At 43.8% G+C, this 18,858-nt stretch overlaps 6 protein-coding genes across 6 annotated transcripts; 2 read left to right on the top strand and 4 right to left on the bottom strand.

Moving 5' to 3' along the window:
* Positions 1-315: 315 nt before the first annotated feature.
* Positions 316-1,702, bottom strand: K450DRAFT_177094 (uncharacterized protein; the record flags this gene model as incomplete). The annotated part of the gene is made up of 2 exons (XM_051584258.1): positions 316-986; positions 1,060-1,702. The coding sequence occupies 2 exons, from the start codon at positions 1,700-1,702 to the stop codon at positions 316-318; spliced, it is 1,314 nt and encodes a 437-aa protein (XP_051442920.1).
* Positions 1,703-4,137: 2,435 nt separating this feature from the next.
* On the top strand, positions 4,138-6,480 carry K450DRAFT_273424 (uncharacterized protein; the record flags this gene model as incomplete). The annotated part of the gene is made up of 1 exon (XM_051593085.1): positions 4,138-6,480. The coding sequence occupies one exon, from the start codon at positions 4,138-4,140 to the stop codon at positions 6,478-6,480; it is 2,343 nt and encodes a 780-aa protein (XP_051442919.1).
* Positions 6,481-6,790: 310 nt separating this feature from the next.
* Positions 6,791-7,832, bottom strand: K450DRAFT_200813 (uncharacterized protein; the record flags this gene model as incomplete). Its single annotated transcript, XM_051584643.1, has 2 exons — positions 6,791-7,714; positions 7,809-7,832. 2 exons carry the CDS (start codon positions 7,830-7,832, stop codon positions 6,791-6,793), a joined length of 948 nt encoding a protein of 315 aa, XP_051442918.1.
* Positions 7,809-9,638, top strand: K450DRAFT_249858 (uncharacterized protein). The gene is made up of 2 exons (XM_051590471.1): positions 7,809-8,494; positions 8,604-9,638. The coding sequence occupies exons 1-2, from the start codon at positions 8,093-8,095 to the stop codon at positions 9,270-9,272; spliced, it is 1,071 nt and encodes a 356-aa protein (XP_051442917.1). The 5' UTR covers positions 7,809-8,092; the 3' UTR covers positions 9,273-9,638.
* Positions 9,381-10,056, bottom strand: K450DRAFT_249857 (uncharacterized protein; the record flags this gene model as incomplete). Its single annotated transcript, XM_051590470.1, has 3 exons — positions 9,381-9,588; positions 9,706-9,754; positions 9,823-10,056. Coding segments are annotated over 3 exons (382 nt in total), but the record flags the coding sequence as incomplete, so codon positions are not given.
* Positions 10,057-10,862: 806 nt separating this feature from the next.
* On the bottom strand, positions 10,863-13,016 carry K450DRAFT_212247 (uncharacterized protein). Its single transcript, XM_051584803.1, has 4 exons — positions 12,534-13,016; positions 12,286-12,465; positions 12,060-12,209; positions 10,863-11,982 (listed from the first exon to the last, which is right to left on the bottom strand). The coding sequence occupies exons 1-4, from the start codon at positions 12,655-12,657 to the stop codon at positions 10,949-10,951; spliced, it is 1,488 nt and encodes a 495-aa protein (XP_051442915.1). The 5' UTR covers positions 12,658-13,016; the 3' UTR covers positions 10,863-10,948.
* Positions 13,017-18,858: the final 5,842 nt, after the last annotated feature.

Here is an 18,858-nt window from a genome sequence, read left to right as displayed (position 1 = left end):
TTATAGTCCGAGAACAATGGTGGCCCGCAAAAAAGAAACACAAGCAACGCACATTCGTATGGATTAATAGAAGGTTGAATTAAAACCTTGCTACATATTATTACTAAATAACGTTTTTAAAAAAAATGGCTCTGAGCTCGTAGTAAGGTGACATTGAACATTGGTCACAACCACGGCCTTTGAGAGTATTTCACAACTGTTGGAATTTAGTCTGTACTATCTTACATAAACATACAATAACAAAGCGATCCTTTCTTTTTAAATAAGTGAATAGAACCAGAGTAAGAAGAAATATTTTAGGAAAAGAGATTTCAATTAATCGGAGCGAATCTCAATGCCCTCCTTCTCGTTATCAGTAACGCTAAGCTTGTCGTCAGCGCCATTTTCTTCCTTGTGGTCCATGACATTGCGAACTTGCTTAGCAGCACCAGTGTCGAAGTACAACTCAATTTCTTCCAAGTTCTTACCAAGCGTCTCGGGCCAAGTAGCCCAGACTTGGAAGCAAGCAAGAGCACAGAAACCACCATAAAGAAGCCAGGTATAACCATGAAGATGGTTATAGGTAGGAACAGCAGTGTAAGTGGAGACGAAACCAGCAGCCATACCAGTGAAACAACCGAGAGAGAAACCCTTTGCACGAAGTGATGGGGCCCAAATCTCAGCACCGTAAAGCATACCAATGGTGTTCCAGGTAGCTTGCCAGATGGTGGTTTCAAAGTTATACATGAAAATGAAAGCAATACCAGCAGCGCGGCTAGGCATTTCTTGACCATCCAAGAAGCGGACTGAAATAGCGCACATAATGAAGAGAGAAATAGCGGCGACACCAGTGGCAGTGATACCAGCCATACGACGACCCCACTTATCGATACCATAAGCACCAATGCAAGTAGCGACGAAACCGAGCAAACTGTTCATAAGGGTGAGAAGGTATTGGGTATGGGTATCGGTAATACCAGCGCCAAGGTAGACGGTTCTGAAGTAGTCTGAGAAACAATGGCGTCAGTGTATGGTACAAAAAGGCGTCGCTCACACGTAATAATCTTTCAGTGCACTTACAAGTGAAAATAGCATTTCCGTTGAAAATCCACCACAAACTGGAAGACATGGCAATCAAAGTACGCTTGATAGCAGCCTTGTTCTTGACAAAGTGCCAGTAGCTGGTTTCGTTGTGTTCCTGCTCATAAACCACGGCAGCCTTCATTTCGTTGTACTCGAGCATAACCTTCTCAGTCTTGATACCATCGGATCGGATCTTGAGCAAGACTTCCAGAGCCTCGTCATATCTACCCTTCATGATAAGCCATCTAGGAGATTCAGGGCATACAATCCAAATGCTGACACCCATAGTGACCATGGGAACGAAGATAACGGAGCAAGCAAGACGCCAACCCCAGTTAGCAGTGATGGGAAGGCCGGAAATAGCCAAGTTAATGCCGGAAGCGGCGATTGTGATGGCTTGACCGAACAAGAATTGAACGTTGTTGGCGGTACCACGAGTGTTGGGCTCAGCAACCTCAGAACAGTACATGGCGACACCGTTATTAAGGAAAGCAGCAGAAACACCCATAAGAATACGACCGATAAGCAGAGCTGGAACGTTGGGAGATGCAATGAGCAAAGCATTACCAATGCAGGTAATAACGCAACCAGCCAAAAGGGTATGTCTACGACCAAGAACATCGTTATAGATAGCAGCCATAAAACCACCAACAAGCTGTTGTTATCACCATGAAGTTAGTATAAAATCTGACAAGGTTTGGCTAAATCCGAGTTCCGACGCATTTACCTGACCAAGAGATTGAATAGGTCCAATCAACTGACTAAGAGTTTCGGGAATCGTCTCAGAAGTCCATCCCATATGATTCAAGAAAGCATCCTGTTGAACAAGACCTCCAGCGAAAGCTAAACGCAGAGCATGGGTGGGGTTAATTTATGTTTGTCATCTTTATAATGAGCATTTTGTGTACATACAATTTTCGTAGTTGACACCATCACCAGCGATGGAGACCAAGACCACGCACAACCATAAGAAATTTGCGCTTTTCATGTTTTAACCTAAGCACAGCTAAAGGTGAAAATAACAAAGAAGTTGGAATGAAAAAATCATCCAACCGTATTCTCTAGCTGACTTATATACTAAGTTTGACGCTGGTAGTCGGCAATCAGATTTATCACTTGACATTGTCCCCACACATCTCCACAATTACAAGATACCGGAAATGGTAAAAGTCAGCTTCCTCAGTGGAGTTCAAACACCGTAGAAGTTTTGTGAAGGAAGCGTGTATATGAATTGAGCTCGGGTCAGACTCAGGAAGATATTGACGCCTAAAACATGACCGTACCATGTATACAAGACAAAGATCAACATGGTTATTTACATATCTGCCTGTTCAAAGCAAATGAAATGTCTATTAACCTGTATCCCCACGCACGTCCGAAATGGGCAAGTTCCTTTCTCTTCACCCCCACCCGTGCTGATGAACGAACCAGGCTGGTCTAAATAAATCGGTGATAAGGCATAGATCTGCCTGTAACAGTCGGTAGACATTCTCTGAACCTACCAAGTGCCCAAATTAGCTTAATGCCGGAAACTATGTTAACTTACTTGGACCTATCCATCTTGATATGCATAGATGACAAGACTACTGGTGTTCAAAATTGAATAACGCATTATTATCTGTGTACGACGAACGCAAATGAATGGTGATATCTTTGTCCATCCGGGGTAATAATTTCCTCGGAACAAAGGGAAGTAAGACGTTGTAAATACTGCCGATTGGTTGAAACCTTCCTCGCCAGGCTTTGAGAAAGCCTTTTGCTCTTACCATTATCTCCGCTCTGACTTTTGATTCGATATTTTGAGACTTGGTAAAATTACACGTTCTTCCGAGGAACGGACACACGCCGTATTTAGACGGGTTACACGGCTACCAAACTAACCGCTTGGGAATGCTATAAAAATCAGATTTCCACGTTGTAGCCACTCACTTCTCTTGGCTGTGCGATTATGCTTGCGTAAAGATGTTCACGAGGCTGTGCTACTCTGGCTGATAGGCTCACTGTTACATTCGCCCGCCTCTTTTTCATATTGAGTGAAATTTACATAATCAACTTTCCGCAATTCCATGGAGGAAAGCTGGGTCGGAATTTGAGAAGTCATCTTGAAGAATCAGGAGTTTTGTCGTTCTTAATATCGTAAACTGCCCATTCCCCGCTTCTACTATCAAACGACGCCAGAAAATGCGTAGATATCAGAACGTTGACGGTTTCGAGTCACCTATAGTTCAGTTCAGATCCTGTCAGATGGTTTTTGTCGATGGCTATGCGCATACAGTGTATGGGTTTACCCAAATCAGCTCAAAATGGCACCTGAAGTGAATAACTTCTGTGACGCACTTTCTGACATGCACTGACTTTCTCCACATTTCATATTCAGCGTATATAATCTCAGTTGCAACCTTAAAAAAAACCAGTAGAGGCGATCGTAATGGCCCTGGTAAATGATAATAGCATCTAATACATCACAAACTAGTAACGTATTCTGCTAGACTATGACTTTATGCTGAACCATCATGTCATGTGAACTTCTGTAATCTCAAGCCTCGGGAAGCTGCTAAACTTGGGAACGGTCAATGCTGTCACTAATATCATGTCCAAGAAGGTGAGTTTGCAGATGGACTATACGTTGAACCAATAGCTATACCAGACGGCAATCATGACAGTGTTTTTTTTTTATTATCATCATTGACAAGTCAGGCCAGACACGACGCCTTGTGACATAACGCAGAATTCAATTGGACATGTTTAGAGTTTATGGTTTTTGCCAGGACTGACAGTTAGAGTTCAGCCACGATAGAATAACTGTGTGAAAGACGAACGATGGAAATATTCTCCTTTTGAAATGGTTGCTGACCGGCTTTATGCTAACAAACGGCGCTCTGAGTGAGTGCCTGTGGGCCTGCAGAAAATACCGGTTTCATGTTCCTGTGCAAAGTTAAAATTTAATGGTTGGGGAGCCGAACAGCGGGACTGGTAATTTTATACTAAGATTGATTAGAAAACATCCTCATCATTTATAAAGCAAAAGAATCGTTCGCATCTTCTCTTCTTTTTTCTTTACTCGAATTTGATACCATGAAATTCACTGACGGTTGCTGGAGAGATAAGGCAGGCGTGACATTCTCACATGCCAGAGAGACGGTTCCTGGAAGCATTGGTTTGAAGGGCGACAACACCCTTCGTGCTCTTTGCACTACTAAGCACACAAAGCACCGTGGTGATACTCTCAACCGTCCTACTATCACACTTGAGACTTATTCCCCAGCTAAGGATGTCATTGCCACCAAGGCTACTCACCACACTGCTATCAACAGAGCCCACAAGCAGGTTATTGTACACGATGCTGAAACCGTTGCTGCCGACATCAAGGCTGAGCAGAACAACGCTAGCATTCAGTCTGGTTCTCTCAAATCAAATATCAGCACTGAAGCCGACAACTTCAAGATTACTTATACTGGTGAGCAGAAGGAGCTTCTTACTGAGGCTTTGGATGTATCCTGGATCATGGCCAAGACCGATTTGTATGATGGTATGAAGGCTACTCAGAGTTTCGTTGACCCCACTGATGAGGAGAGCACTGTCAAGATTCGCAACCATATGTCAGTTTTGCTCAGCCTTGCTCCTGGTGAATATGTTTACGGTTTGGGTGAGCGATTCGGTCCTTTCGTCAAGAACGGACAATCCATCGACACATGGAACGAGGATGGTGGAACCAGCTCTGGTATCGCTTACAAGAACGTTCCTTTCTACATGACCAACAAGGGTTACGGTGTTTTCTTCAACCACTCTGAAGCTGTGTCATTTGAGGTTCAATCCGAAAAGATGAGTGGTGTCCAAGCCTCCGTTCAAGGAGAGAGCATTACTTGGTATGTCATTTATGGACCTACCCCTGCTGCTATCTTGGAAAAGTACACTGCTTTGCTCGGTCGTCCCGGTTTGCCTCCTCAGTGGACTTTCGGTCTTTGGTTGTCCACCTCCTTCGTTACAGAGTATGACGAAAAGACTGTCACTTCTTTCTTGGACGGTATGAAGGATCGTGATATTCCCCTTAGCGTCTTCCACTTTGACTGCTTCTGGATGAAGCCTTACAGATGGTGTGATTTCGAGTTCGATGCTGACTACTTCCCTGATCCCAAGGCTTTCTTGGATAACCTTCACAAGCGTGGTCTTAAGGTCTGCGTTTGGATCAACTCTTGGATTGCTCAAGAAAGTGGTCTTTTCCAAGAAGCTGATGAGAATGGTTACCTTGTCAAGAGATTGGATGGTACCTCCTTCCAGTCTGATGATTGGCAAGCTGGTAAGGGTGTTGTAGACTTCACCAACCCCGATGCTTGCAAGTGGTTCCAGTCTAAGCTCGAGCACCTTTTGGATTTGGGTGTTGATACTTTCAAGACTGATTTCGGTGAACGTATCGTTTGGAAGGATGTCAAGTACTTTGATGGATCCGACCCTGTTCAAATGCACAACCAATACACTCACCTCTACAACAAGTGCGTTTGGGACCTTTTGGAGAGAAAGCGTGGTAAGGGTGATGCCTGTCTTTTCGCCCGAAGTGCTACCTCTGGTGGTCAACAATACCCTGTTCACTGGGGTGGTGACAGTGACACTAGCTGGTTCTCCATGGCTGAGACCCTTCGTGCTGGTTTGTCCCTCGCTGTTTCCGGATTTGGTTTCTGGTCTCACGACATTGCTGGTTTCAAGACTGGCAGCGGTAACGACTTCACCAACCCTGTCGGTGCTATCTACAAGCGTTGGGTCCAATTTGGTCTCTTGTCTTCTCACTCTCGTCTTCACGGTTCCAGCTCTTACCGTGTCCCATGGATTGTTGATGAGGAAGCCTGCGATGTCTTGGAGAAGTATGTTAAGCTTAAGATGAGACTCATGCCTTACATCTGGAAGGAATCTATCCATGCCAACAAGACCGGTACTCCTCTCATGAGACCTATGTTCATGGAATTCCCTGAAGATCGTACTGTCTGGACCCTTGACCAGCAATATATGCTTGGCCCAAGTTTGTTGATTGCCCCTATCTTCAACGATACTGGTGATGTCGAATACTACGTTCCAGCTGGTACCTGGGTTGGTTTGTTGGATGGTAAGAAGCGCGTTGGTCCTTGCTGGGTTAAGGAGAACCACGACTTCCTTTCTCTTCCCATCTTGGTCCGTGAAAACCACGTCGTTGTTCTCGGTTCCGACGAAACCAAGCCTGATTATGACTACACTAAGGACTTCACCGTTGTTGTTGGTTCCAAGGATGCCACTGGCTCTGCTACCATTGTTGATGCTGCTGGAAACGAGACTGTCAAGATCTCCGTTGCCAACGGTGCCGTTCAAGTTGAAAACGCTCCTGCTGCATGGAAAGCACAGATTGTTGGAGGTGATGAGCGATCTGCCTCAGGCAACAAGTTTGACCTTTAAACGGGTTATGTTTTATATATAATCTCACAATAGATTCTGATTCACTTTGTACAGCACTAAAATAAAAACACCGGATTTCGTTGAATCCATTGTAATACATATCTTCATTGTTATGGTTAGACCTAACCAAGCAGGACTATTATTTTTATTTAGTTGTAACTACCAAGGATGCATTATCACTGGACACCACACAGGCGCATAACCAACCGACTGTCCGTCCCTTTCGCATGACTGATACAACTTGGAAGGAATACAAACTTTGGTATATATACAGACCTATATATACACAATAAAATACAAGAAATTGCTATTACATCTTGCCCTTGACAGGAATGACGAGGAATCCAGATCGGGGGAAATGAAGCACCGTTTCTATACCGGTCTCAGCATCCTTGCGTCTTAAAGCAATATGATTTGCTGAGCTGTTGACAACACTGCCAACCACGGGTATACGTCCTGTGTCGATGGGGGTAACCCTTACTAAATCGCCAGGCTTGAGACCGTTGGGCTCCTTGACATCGACAGCCTCTTGAGCAGTTGACGGTGTGTTCTTGGCGATCTCCAAAGCCTCCTCTGCAGTCATCTTGGCTGGTTTACCTTTGGGTATAACAGCAAAGAAACGTTCTATCCAGCTCTTCACAGAAGGGAACTCCTCCAAAAGCTGATCCTTACGCAACGATTTCAAAAACCAAACAGGCATGGCGGCATTGAAGTCGGCCAAGGACACATCAGTAGTGTCAAGGACCCACTTTTTACCCTGCAATTGAACCTCCAGCCATGACAACTGTGCACGCAATCTCTCGGCTTCGTAGGGAGAGATGGCATCCGCTTTCTTGGGATCAATATCCTTCAAGCCATTGAAGTTTGCTCGGTCTCGCACAAACTCCTTTGGGAAAGTGGACATGGGAAGTTGGGCAGCCACGGCCTTGAACATCAATGTGTCAGTCCACGCAGTCATTCCCCAGGCAATACCGGTGATATCTGCTCCTGAATGAGTCTTGGGGAAGAGAGTAGGAGTAGGCCATCTACGTTCGAGTTCTTGAATGATAATATGTGTGTCGCAAAAGATATCGCTGCCAATTTGAAGAATAGGTGTCTTGCGATATCCACCATCCAATGGAGCACGAAGAGGTCGGTCGGCCACCATGGGGATCTTGACGAAGCTATATTGGATTTTCTTATAGTCCAAGACAAATTGGACTTTGTTACCGAAGGGGGTCGCAGCGTATGAGTGCTACAATAAAGTTATGTGGGGTAAAAAGAATGAAGGTCAGCACTAGTCATGCCTCGGGCCATCCATTAGAACAACAATGGTTATATAGACTTACCAGAATAACTTTGGTGTCAGACATTTGGGATAGTTTGAAAGGAATGGCGAAGCACCTAGATTGTCAGTCGTTCCCTTTTTGCATTGTGAAGTAGTAAGCGTGAATGTACTTGTCACGTGGAGAATTTATCGAATTGATTACTTCATCAACTTCTTGACGTTCCGATATGATGGATAGCCGGTCAGTTAGTCCAAAGTAGTGTAGAGTATGGATTTTGATCCGGAAAAAAAGCTGGAATATATGGCTTGTCTTGATGCCATTGCTGCCACGTATGGTGTGATAAAATGTTTACACCATTGTTGTATTTTGAAACTGTCAGTACAGGATTTGCGACACCGAAAAGTAGGAGTCAGAGTAAAACAAAAAACCAGGCCGGTGTGCTTGAGAGCTCGCTTTCAATCATGTTCACTCCAGTTCAATCTCTTCTTGGTGGAAGTTTGCTTTTTGCAAGTACCACTGCTCTTGCTGCTTATAACGGCAAAGTGGCTGGTATAAGTGGTATTGTGAATGGGCTGGTTTGGGGAGATTCAACACCAAGTCGACTGTTCTTCATTCTGGGCATGGCTGCAACGGCAGTGACCCTGCGCTTCGGGACCAGTAACGGAGCCACACAAAATATACCAGTATTTCCATTCAGTATGGCAAAAGCATTGATTGCAGGTTTGCTTGTTGGTGCTGGCACAAAGGTGAAGTCCCAAAACGTTTATTTGTTTAAAGAAAAAAAAAAATCTTGTGTGTTACTTGGTAACACACACGCACGCATAATGGTGTATTGATAGCTTTTTTTTCATACAGCTTGGATCTGGATGCACCTCTGGACACATGTTGTGTGGTATTGCTCGTTTTTCCAAGCGCTCAATCGTCGCTTCTGCCACTTTCTTCACCACCGGTGTGATAACAGTTTACTTGACTGGTGGTGTTCCGTATCGTTATGGTACGAGCTACCCATCCAACGATGAACTCGGTCAAATCCTCGGTTGTATCGCCGTAGCAGCAACTATTTTCAAGCTCTTACCAACCATCTTGAAGAATAAAGTCAACAACGCTACGAGTCAAGTGGTGGTCTCTTTCTTCTCAGGATTGACCTTTGCCCTCGGATTGTACTTTTCGGGCATGACCAACGCAGATAAAGTTCGAGGATTCTTAGATCTGACAAGACCTCAACGTTGGGATCCTTCGCTGATGATGGTTGTTTTCGGCGGCCTTGTTCCCAACACCATTGCTTATCAATTCTTTTTGAAAAATGAAGCAAAGCCAGAATTCAATGCTTCCTTCGACTGGCCCACCAAGAAAAATATCGACAGTAAATTAGTGATCGGCTCAGCTTTGTTCGGTATTGGATGGGGACTTTGCGGCGTATGTCCTGGACCCGGCTTGGTCACCTTGTTCGCTCGCCCTTCCCTCAACATTGCAGCTTTTTGGGCCAGTTATTTACTAGGGTCTCGTGCTGTCCAAAACATTTAACACCAATAGGTTAACTCGTACGATGAACTTGGTAACATATAGGCCAATGAACCTTATATATGATTTTGCATTTTATTTTATAAAAACTTTACGACTGAAATTTTACGACTGCATAATAAACAATGCTATATTAATGAAACCTTACTAAGCTATGATCAAGAGCAGCTGAGAAAGGAAACGAAATTTCAAGTGTACAATGGGGTTGTGCTATTCACCATCATTTGACATGAATGTTGACGGTTTCAACATCATACAAGCTACCTTTTTCGTTGATCATCACTTCAACTATCCAGATATTGCCAGGAGTGGAAGGCGTCTGCAGATGCAAATTTATGTTAGTAATGCTTTTTGGAAGCCACATGAAATTCCTTAAAGCTACTGAAAAGGTAAAAATAAAAAGCAGAGTGCGCAGCAATTGTTAACAGGTACTTACCAGCGATTTTGGAATCTCAATTTCAGCCTTCTCGTCTTTGATGTGTGCCCTACGGAGAGTGTGACATACCGTTTAGTTGCTTTAGTTTTGTACCAACTCTCAGGTATCTATACTCACTTTCCAAGTAGCTTTTGGGGAGCATGGCCCATACCAGTAGAATGGCCAATGAAGAATTGCAGCACCTCAGACTTCTTGGTAACTCTTTCCCATGTAAGATGAACATGTTGTCCAGGCTTTACGGTCTCAGGAGATACTTTGAAGTTTTTGATGATATTTTGCTGAGTAGGAGGGTTAGCGACCACGAATGCCAAAAGGCAAACCCAGATGATGAATAGAAATGATTTGGTCATGGAAGGCAAAAGAAGTAGGGACATAAAGTTGCGAATTCTCTTTCATAATTTATAGACGGGCGGGCGGCAGATGCAGGAGAGACAAGTGTTATTTGCTTCTCCTGGGAAGCAAAAAATAGGGAATGGAGTCCAGCAATAGATCCCATATGAGGATATTTTTAAAACCATTACCATGCATCTTATTTTAACTTTTGGACCATGTCATGCTTGGTGGTGTCAGTTCTCCCAAAATAAAAAAAATGAGCGCCATTTGCACAGCAAAACAAAGCTATTTATGCGAGATTTTGTTCCTGAAAACTGCGCAATCAAACAGAAGTCGTATGGTATCGTCATAAATTGTACTGTTTGGGTCGTATAATTTCGTCTGTACAGGCAAAATCGATTTGACGGTGGCGGCCTTATGATCCAACTGCGCAAACTGATCGACTGTTTTAAGTCTCCTTTTCTTTGAATTTCTCACCAGTCAGCTGCTTTCAACTTTTAATGTCGACATCACCAGATCCACAGCTCCCGAATCTAACATGTCTACTTGGTGATGAAACAGCATCTGAATGGTCAAGGCTACAGTAAGACTACAAGTGTCACCAAATCATTCAATAGTCAGCCACTCAGAAACAAGTCCAGCCGCTGCCGTACACTTTAATCAAGACAAGACAGGCCAAAGGCAAGTATTTTCTGCTACCATTCAATGCGAGACTATAACCATATATAATGAAACTTGAAAATTATATTTTCTTTATTTCATGAGATAGTCTACAAGTCCAGTATTCATTCAAATGTATGAAAGATTACGGCTTGGAAATTACTGTTTGAAGTAGCAACATAAAGTATTTAAAATAAGGATTACTATGATGTGTGTATTCCATCCGCATCAAGCGGGGCCAATATGGAATTTAAACCTTCTCGGTACCGTAAGCAGCATCTTCGCTGTTAATCTTCTCGGCACCAACGGCTTCCAATCGCTTGGCTTCAGCGATGACCAAGGCAGCTTGATCACCATCGAAGATCTCAGCAAGTTCTTCCAAAGTACGTCCCTTGGTCTCAACATAGAACTTCCAGACAATGAAAAGTTCGAAGACCAACCAGACGCAGTATACAATGTAGTACTTCCAGCCGATGGCCTTCAATGCAACGGGATTGACATAGGAGTTGAAGAAGAGAGCAAGATTGACGCAAAGACCTTGGACAGCCATACCCTTGGCACGAATGGTGAAAGGCATAATTTCGACAACGTAGGAGACAGTAAGAGGAGTCCAGGCAGCATCATAAGACATGTAGTACAAGAAGATCATAGCAATGGAAGCAGTACCGGCAGAGGAAACGCCTTTTTCGGTATAGACACCAGTGCAGATAGTTTGAAGGACGAAGAAGATAAGCATACCAGCAGTGGAAGCGAGCCACAAAGGACGACGGCCAACCTTGTCGACGACAACGGCAGCGGTAACAGCACAGATCAAATTCCAGATTTGAAGAATACCATTGATCAAAAGTTGAGTGAAAGGATCGGTGACACCGACAGAGTCGAGAACCTTGCCAAGATAGTAAGAGACGAGACCGTTACCGGACCATTGGGAGAAGAAACCGATGGTGATGGTGATGAAAAGACGCATGCGGTTACCAGGGGTGGCAATGAGTTCCAAGTAAGATCTCTTTGCAACTTCCTTTTCTTGAGCAATGGTTTGTCTAATTTCACGGTATTCAAGTTGGACAAGTTCATCTTGATCGTTACCGTCAGCGTGCAACTTAGCAAGAATAGCCAAGGCCTCTTCGTCACGGCCCTTGCTGATAAGCCAACGGGGAGATTCTTCGTAGAACCAAACGGAGCAAAGCTGAATGATGGAGGGGAAAGCTTGAATGACGGAAGGAACTCTCCAGGCCCAGTCACTCTTGATTTGAAGGGTACCGAAGGTAGTCCAGGCAGCAATAACTGAAACCAAGAATAAAATCGTGAGTACTGGCTGAGATCATGAACACTTTTTTGTCATACATTGAACTTTTGCTTACTTGAACCAAGGTACCACATAGTGTTGTACAAGGCAGTGATCTTTCCTCTGTGGGTGGGATGGGCAATTTCAATAACGAGAGTGGGAGCAGCATTGGAGGTGATGGCAAGACCGAAACCAAGAATGAAACGAGCAGCAATGAACATTTGGACTAAAAAAAACAGCATTTGTTAGTTATGGACGGGAGGGGGGCTGAATATTCTGAAAAAGTGGCTTTCAACACGTACTGTTAGCAGCACCGGTTTGAAGACCGACACCGAGAAGCATAATGAGGGAACCAAGAATGATAGCCTTCTTACGACCGAGAATATCAGATGCAGGAGGACCAGCAAAGACACCAATGGTACCACCAACAGACATGATGGCGTTAAGGAGACCGAGGGTGGGTGCGTCAGGGAAATTGAAATCTAAAGTAGAGGATGATGGTTTAACTCATGAACCAACGTGTAAACAGTTCAAAAAGAAAGAAACATACATTCATTCCAGTATGTGAGGGTTTGAAGACCGTTCATCATAGAACCGTCATAACCGTTGGTGGCAGAATTGACAATAGCCAAAGCGCAGAGCACGTACATGCGATAGTCACCAGAATTGGGCATTTTGAGTGACTCTTACTAGGGATGGGAAAAGATGTAGGGAAAGTGTGTATATATGAGATCAGCCAGCTGCCTGAGGTAAGGAATCAAAAAGTGGACGATGTTGGAGAAGGTATTTATATGAATGGGACAGCGCCAAGTAAAGTTCAAGCCTCGTTGGGACAAAATCTAGGGAAAGCAGCGGGAGGAGACTCTCCCAGTTGGCTGGACGTGGTTACTGGAGCAAAATTTCTGGGCGGTAACTGATCCAATTTTGGAAATTCTACCCCACAGTGTGAATATTTTCAGCTCAACATGGGAAAGCCCTTCTCCCCCAGTTGAACTCACCGGTGAACAAAAAAATGGTGCGGCTCGGCACGGTGAAATACTTTTAAAACCAATGCACACTCTCAATATTTTGACAGATCCAAAGGGAGATGCAACGCCAGTGATCATACGCAGTGATAGCTGCATTCACTATTGGCAACCCATGCGGACATTATGAGTCTAACTTTTGAAAAAAGGTTCATTCAGCACTGCGGGGTCAAATCCACCATGGAGAACAGTATGGGGGGATTTCAAACTCTAACGACGATGTGTTGTTTGTGGGATACAGCTAGCCAGCCACGCTTCTGTGACTTCTGTGCTACAGTCCATCTGTAATTTGGACACATGGCTATCGGATTGGGCTGAATACCATTGGTCCATACCCATTTAAAGATGTATGTACGACCACGCACTACGGTTTTTCAAAACGAAACCATTTCTGTTTGGTTGTCTAGCACTGTAACCAGCTGATGTCTTCCGCGGCGTTGTCAAATCTCATGGTGCAAAGATGTGAGGCACCTCCACAGGACAGATTGAATGACCAGTACGGAAATTATACTACGGTTGACAATGGGGGTACAGTCAGGTTGTCATTTCAAGATGGGAACTCCACAGTGCTGTTCAATATCGATAATGGGAAGCTCCATCGACAGCTTGCTTATCTACCATCTGTGTTCACCGTGCTGGCTGTCCCCAAGGGCAATTGACCCATGCAAGCTCCCGCCGCGCTCGTACAAAACAAGGTTATGGTAACAATCTGGAGTAAAAGATTCCAATCACTGGATGCTAACCCGCCAGATCGAGTTCAGACAGTTATTAAACATAGTGTACGAGCCCCTTAACAGACCGCCTGCCACGAGCGAAGGCCACAACTCATCTATCCCACTTTGGTATGGTTCTTTTTTTTTGTGTATAGGACGTCTTGTAAAACCCTCACTGGAAAACGACAAGGTTTTGGGGAACTCATTTTGTTTTATTTTTGTGAAGCGAATACCTTTAATGTAGTAAAACCGATCACAATGCCTTGCCCAATGCTCCATTGTTCTAGGCTTCCTTGCATTAAGGATAGACCAGGTGTTTCCTATCCACACTAGCCTTAGTTGAAAATAATCAATGCGTATCCTACCTAGTTCAACGATTATTGCTGCCGCGGAGATCTTTGTTGCAAGGTGCCATTCGGTTACTATTGTTTCTGCAAGTTGAGATTTTAAAGTTTCCGTACACATCTGGTATGGCTTCTTGCACAACCAGGCCATGACCACATGATGCCCTTGCACCATTATATTCTTCTTGTGGTAAAAAAAAAAAAAACATTCAAGCGGCATTCCAATCCAACAGTAATCCTTTACAGCCACATGCGAACACCTAGAGAATAGTTACGTCTGTAACGGCTAGGCATGGTGGTCCCCAGTCAAACGACTTGCCTTATATGAAATTGTGGCGACCTCGACCCATGCGGACATTGACGTATCGAGGAGGGTTGTGCGTTTTGTTGTTGTCTGCCAGCGTGGTGAAAGGCATACTGCTTCATTTTTTTCTTGATCTAGATTTAGTTCACATACCGAGAGTTGCTCAGTCATGATCTAGATATTTGCTACAAAGGAAAAATAAAATTCTTAATGGATAAATGCCGTTCATTATACTATTACAGCCTTCTGCTTTTCGGGGCTCGTGGCGAAGAGCAGGTTTGGGACATGGACGTTATGGCTTTATCTTGTAGGGACGAGATATGGCGTTTAGCGATAAACATTCGTCACATAGTATATCGTTATCTTTCGACCTTGTTCACCACTAAATTTTGTCGTTAGCGTGAGCACCTCTTGATCCAAGTTCAAGGATGCGTCTGAGTAAACCTAGATCGGCCAATGTGCGTTACGAACACAAATACCTAATTTCACAAACGGAGTGTTACACTTGTGATAATCACACTGGATGTAGTGTAGTGTAGTGCTTGATTAACGCCAGTCACTCCGTTGCCTTCAGTCACGCATTGCTTGTGTAAGTCTAGTTATAGGTTAACCAATGGCTAAAGTCGACGTGAGTGATTGTAGATATAAGTTTTGAAAAAAGAAAAAAAAAAAACCAAAAAACAACCTAACGCCCTAATGGCCGCTCAACCGGACACTGACCCATTTAAAGCTTGTGTGCGTATGCTGACATTCAAAGGCTCGCCTGACATTTCTATGGCAATGCAGCACGCGCGTTAAACTTGGTCCCTTGAATGAGCTAACACCCATAGAGGAAAGCAATTGTAGAAACAAAAATAATAACTTGTGCCTCAAGACATGTCGCACATTGCATTGCCTGCTTTTGCTGATGCGGGCGAGCATACATTTTGTTGAACTGTCAAGCCATTGCAAATATGTGGGGGTGACTGAGTTGAGCGGCTAGGCTATGCTAGGTTTATTCTTTGGCTGGACGAGAAAATTTATAAGTGTTGAAAAGTGTAACTACACTTCCAATTTATCTGTGCAGTACCTCACATTTATATATACTACGCGCGTTGCAATTCATGCGTTCGTATTCAAATAAACCTTCATATGATTGTTTTCAGGCTATAGCTCCAAAGGGCTTACTGTCGCCGTTGCAATGTAGATGCCGGCCACTTTCAGCTGACCGGAGTTTTGAAATGTATTTTCCCACTGGCCGGCCGACCAGCACTCGGTCATCACGCTGAACTGAGTCGGCCATTTCTTCACCGGTGTTCTATCTCGTTTGACGCCCAAAGGAATGGGCAACTTATTTTTTTCCCAGCATAGCCATCCAAAGTCTTCTTACTTTGACCCGTTTTCCCTCCCCCCAAACCTATTCTTTCCAGAAGTCACCGTGGGAAGGGATGAGAGGGAAAAGTCAACCCATCGACTCCCCCGTTAGATGATGAGATCGGCCGAACTATCATATGGAAGATACTCAATGCACAATGCCGGTCCTGTTATGCGCTCAGCTTCCACAGTTTCCCCCACAGTCAATGCAAACCCACGCCTGTGTCGTACCCGGTCGTGTTGTGGGGTAATGGTTTAAGCTCATTCTGCACTGAACTCCCAAGTTCGGCCAAAAACTTTTCTGCGCCATTGGTCATGCAACAGCAACATACTTTCAGCTGATGTCCCCAATGAACTGAAACGGTGATTTAAGTTAACCACCGCACTATTTTTTTAGATGGTGATTATAATGTCATAGTGTGTATGATAATGGGAGATTCATGGTATCATATTGCTGAGACGTTCTGTGTCAGAATGGAGCACGCAAGAACATGGCATGGAAGCCGCTTCAAATCTTGTGTTACTAAGGCAGTCGGCTTTGTCAATTTCATTTCTTGTATCGAGGTGTTTGATGCATACCATGTAACGTTATGGTGTACTCACCGTTTTTTGCGATGCACTGTTGTCCCAAAATGCCTTAGCCTTCAACCCTTGTCTCGGGCGCCGTTATCCGAATCCAACTCCGCTCTCACTGCTGAGATATCTTTCGGCAGATGAATATGACCTTAATGTTTCATTGTTGTCAGGAACAAAAGACTTTTTCAATGGCAATTTTTGACATATCAGGTATTCACAGTAGATCAATCTATGTAATTTCGGGGTTTTCCGTGAACTCAAGTTGAGTCAGGTTTATATAAATGCGTTTGACTCAATCCCTGGTTCACGCCCTGTACCGATCCTGGCAATTCATCGATCGAAACAGAAAGTAAGACAAGTCATTTGGTTAAAAAAAAAAATCATATTTACAATAAATATGTTATTTCTTTATCCATTTATTTATTTTTGCTGTTGGTGTGGCGATTATTTATTTTAAGAAGCTGTATGTTGGGATGAGGTCTACGGTTGCAAAGGCAGCATGCTGGGGAGGCCGCCTTGGAAAGAGATCAGTTTAAAAATGTTAAGCTAGCTCTGCATCGGATTAATGTGCCGCTTGAAAAGAAGCATAAATGAGATTGAACTGTATCAGAAAATGTCTGAGAAAATAACGGTCTTAAAAAAAAATAAGGGACAGCCAGTTGAAATATTTATGCCATGAAGACCAAAAAAATAAGGGACATCCAGCTGAAGATTTTACGCCAAGGAGTGTTTGATGCGTTACATATGCTGGTAAAAAAAAAAAAGAATTTCCACAACATCATAAACGAAATGGGATGTTTATGATTCAATTATCGTACTTTGGCTAACGGTAACCTGTTGTCATCCTATAAATTTTTATTAAATCAAACAGACAAAGCTCTAATAATATGGAAGTACTCTAATCCCGTTTCCACTTGCGCATGTACATTATTGATACCCGAAATATTTAGTGTCTACATGAAAGATGCATTTGACATCAAACAAACATCATGTCAGTCAATGTTATGTTATGTTTCAGCATTATTACTTTTGCACCTTTCTTTAAACATCCACCTGCGTTTCCAATGCCTCATACATAATTTCAATGCTTTGCTTTTCTCCTTCAAGCAAGGGCTGTACACAAAAGTGTACTACCGCAATTTTTCACCTTTCTTGGATTTGTACCGACCCGACTGCGGATTGGTTGAATCCCATTCTGGTGAATAGCGTTTACCACGCGAGGTGAAAACTGTCAAAATCTTTGGTTAATCGGTTGCAGTCTTTTCACAACAAAAAGATACGGTGATAAAGTGGCGATAAGACACGACGTTGTTCGGATTTGCGGGCCTACCATTAAGCTATTACGGAGTTGACGGGCCCGAAGACAAGCTCTATTTGTCAGCTTTAGAGGATCGCCAGGTGCGTGGACCATCCTTCCTGATCCGGCACACGGGGAAAATTTTGCCGCTTACGTGCATCATCTCCCCTTTCATCCGATTGGCAATACCCCGAACAGATCTAGTAAGCCCTGCATATCGATGCAAATAAATCGTTAATTTGAAAGGCTTCACCACCGCACCAACTCCTTCACCACTTTATGGATGCTGAATTTCAAAACTTGTGGCAATTCTGTTCGCCCTTTGTCCGACATTATCGGTTATTTGACGCCAGAATGGGAAATTACCTGATTGTTACATGCTGCTTTAGGGTGGTTATGAAATTATGCAATGTGGCGAAGTAGACCGTAGCCTACGTGGCGTGACGATGTCCAAACCATTCTTCTGCCATTTCGCCGAAGCTTTGTCGGTGCTGCGGGCAAAGCATGTTTTGGGTGAATAGTTGCCTTCACTTTAGGGGGCAGCGCATTTTTTGGGAATTGACTCCGATGGACCGCAGTCGAAACCTTCTGCTACCAAAAGGCAGGCAGCCAATGTTTTTCTTAGGAATTTAGATGATCCGAGTGCGGCGTTTGAAACTCGCTATTAGCCGCTTGACCGAGCGGCCATATATTACGGCTGATATAAAATATTTTCTAGGTTTCTCTTTCTTCAACTTCCATTGTTTCAAGCTCTTGGCAAATCCAATATATAAAGGATCCCTCCATAGACGCTAATACGTAATTATCCTCGTTATTTTTCAGCTTTACAATATCCTAAATTAATCATCATACCCCACACTATAGATTGTCAACATGCCAACCATAGAGCGTGTTGATGACATGGCCGAGGGTTCACACCTTGGCCCAAACAGCCTAGCTAATAATAATACGGATGAAATATCCGACATGAAACGCAACATTGCACCCTCAGCTGATAGCACCGTTATCGACACCAGCTCAGAGGATGGTATCGACGTTGATAAAAATGTTGAATTGTTCCGCGATCTTGAACGACGTATTTCGCACGCCGCTTCAGAGCATTCTCTGAAACCAACTCGCACCATGTCTCGTCGATCCACAAGAAAGTCAGGAGGCATCGATGAAGAGAAAGGCGATGCTCAAGAAGAACAACCGTTTGATTTCAAAGATTATTTGGAATCTGGTGTTCGTGCTGCTGATTCCAATGGCCACCGTCACCATAAG

The sequence above is a fragment of the Umbelopsis ramanniana genome (genome assembly GCF_025399195.1).
Source record: "Umbelopsis ramanniana AG unplaced genomic scaffold K450scaffold_44, whole genome shotgun sequence".
In the NCBI taxonomy this organism is placed as follows: domain Eukaryota; kingdom Fungi; phylum Mucoromycota; class Umbelopsidomycetes; order Umbelopsidales; family Umbelopsidaceae; genus Umbelopsis; species Umbelopsis ramanniana.
The sequence above is the reverse complement of the archived record's forward strand: the minus strand, read 5'-3'. Positions and strand labels throughout refer to the sequence as shown.

Excerpts from the sequence above, each read along its gene's own strand:
- K450DRAFT_249858 (XM_051590471.1), top strand. The coding sequence starts at position 8,093 with ATGTTTACACCATTGTTGTATTTTGAAACTGTCAGTACAGGATTTGCG. Across the intron at positions 8,495-8,603 it reads TTGTTGGTGCTGGCACAAAG|CTTGGATCTGGATGCACCTC; the intron begins GTGAAGTCCCAA and ends TTTTTCATACAG.
- K450DRAFT_212247 (XM_051584803.1), bottom strand. The coding sequence starts at position 12,657 with ATGCCCAATTCTGGTGACTATCGCATGTACGTGCTCTGCGCTTTGGCT. Across the intron at positions 12,210-12,285 it reads TCAAACCGGTGCTGCTAACA|TCCAAATGTTCATTGCTGCT; the intron begins GTACGTGTTGAA and ends TGTTTTTTTTAG. Across the intron at positions 11,983-12,059 it reads TATGTGGTACCTTGGTTCAA|TTATTGCTGCCTGGACTACC; the intron begins GTAAGCAAAAGT and ends TCTTGGTTTCAG.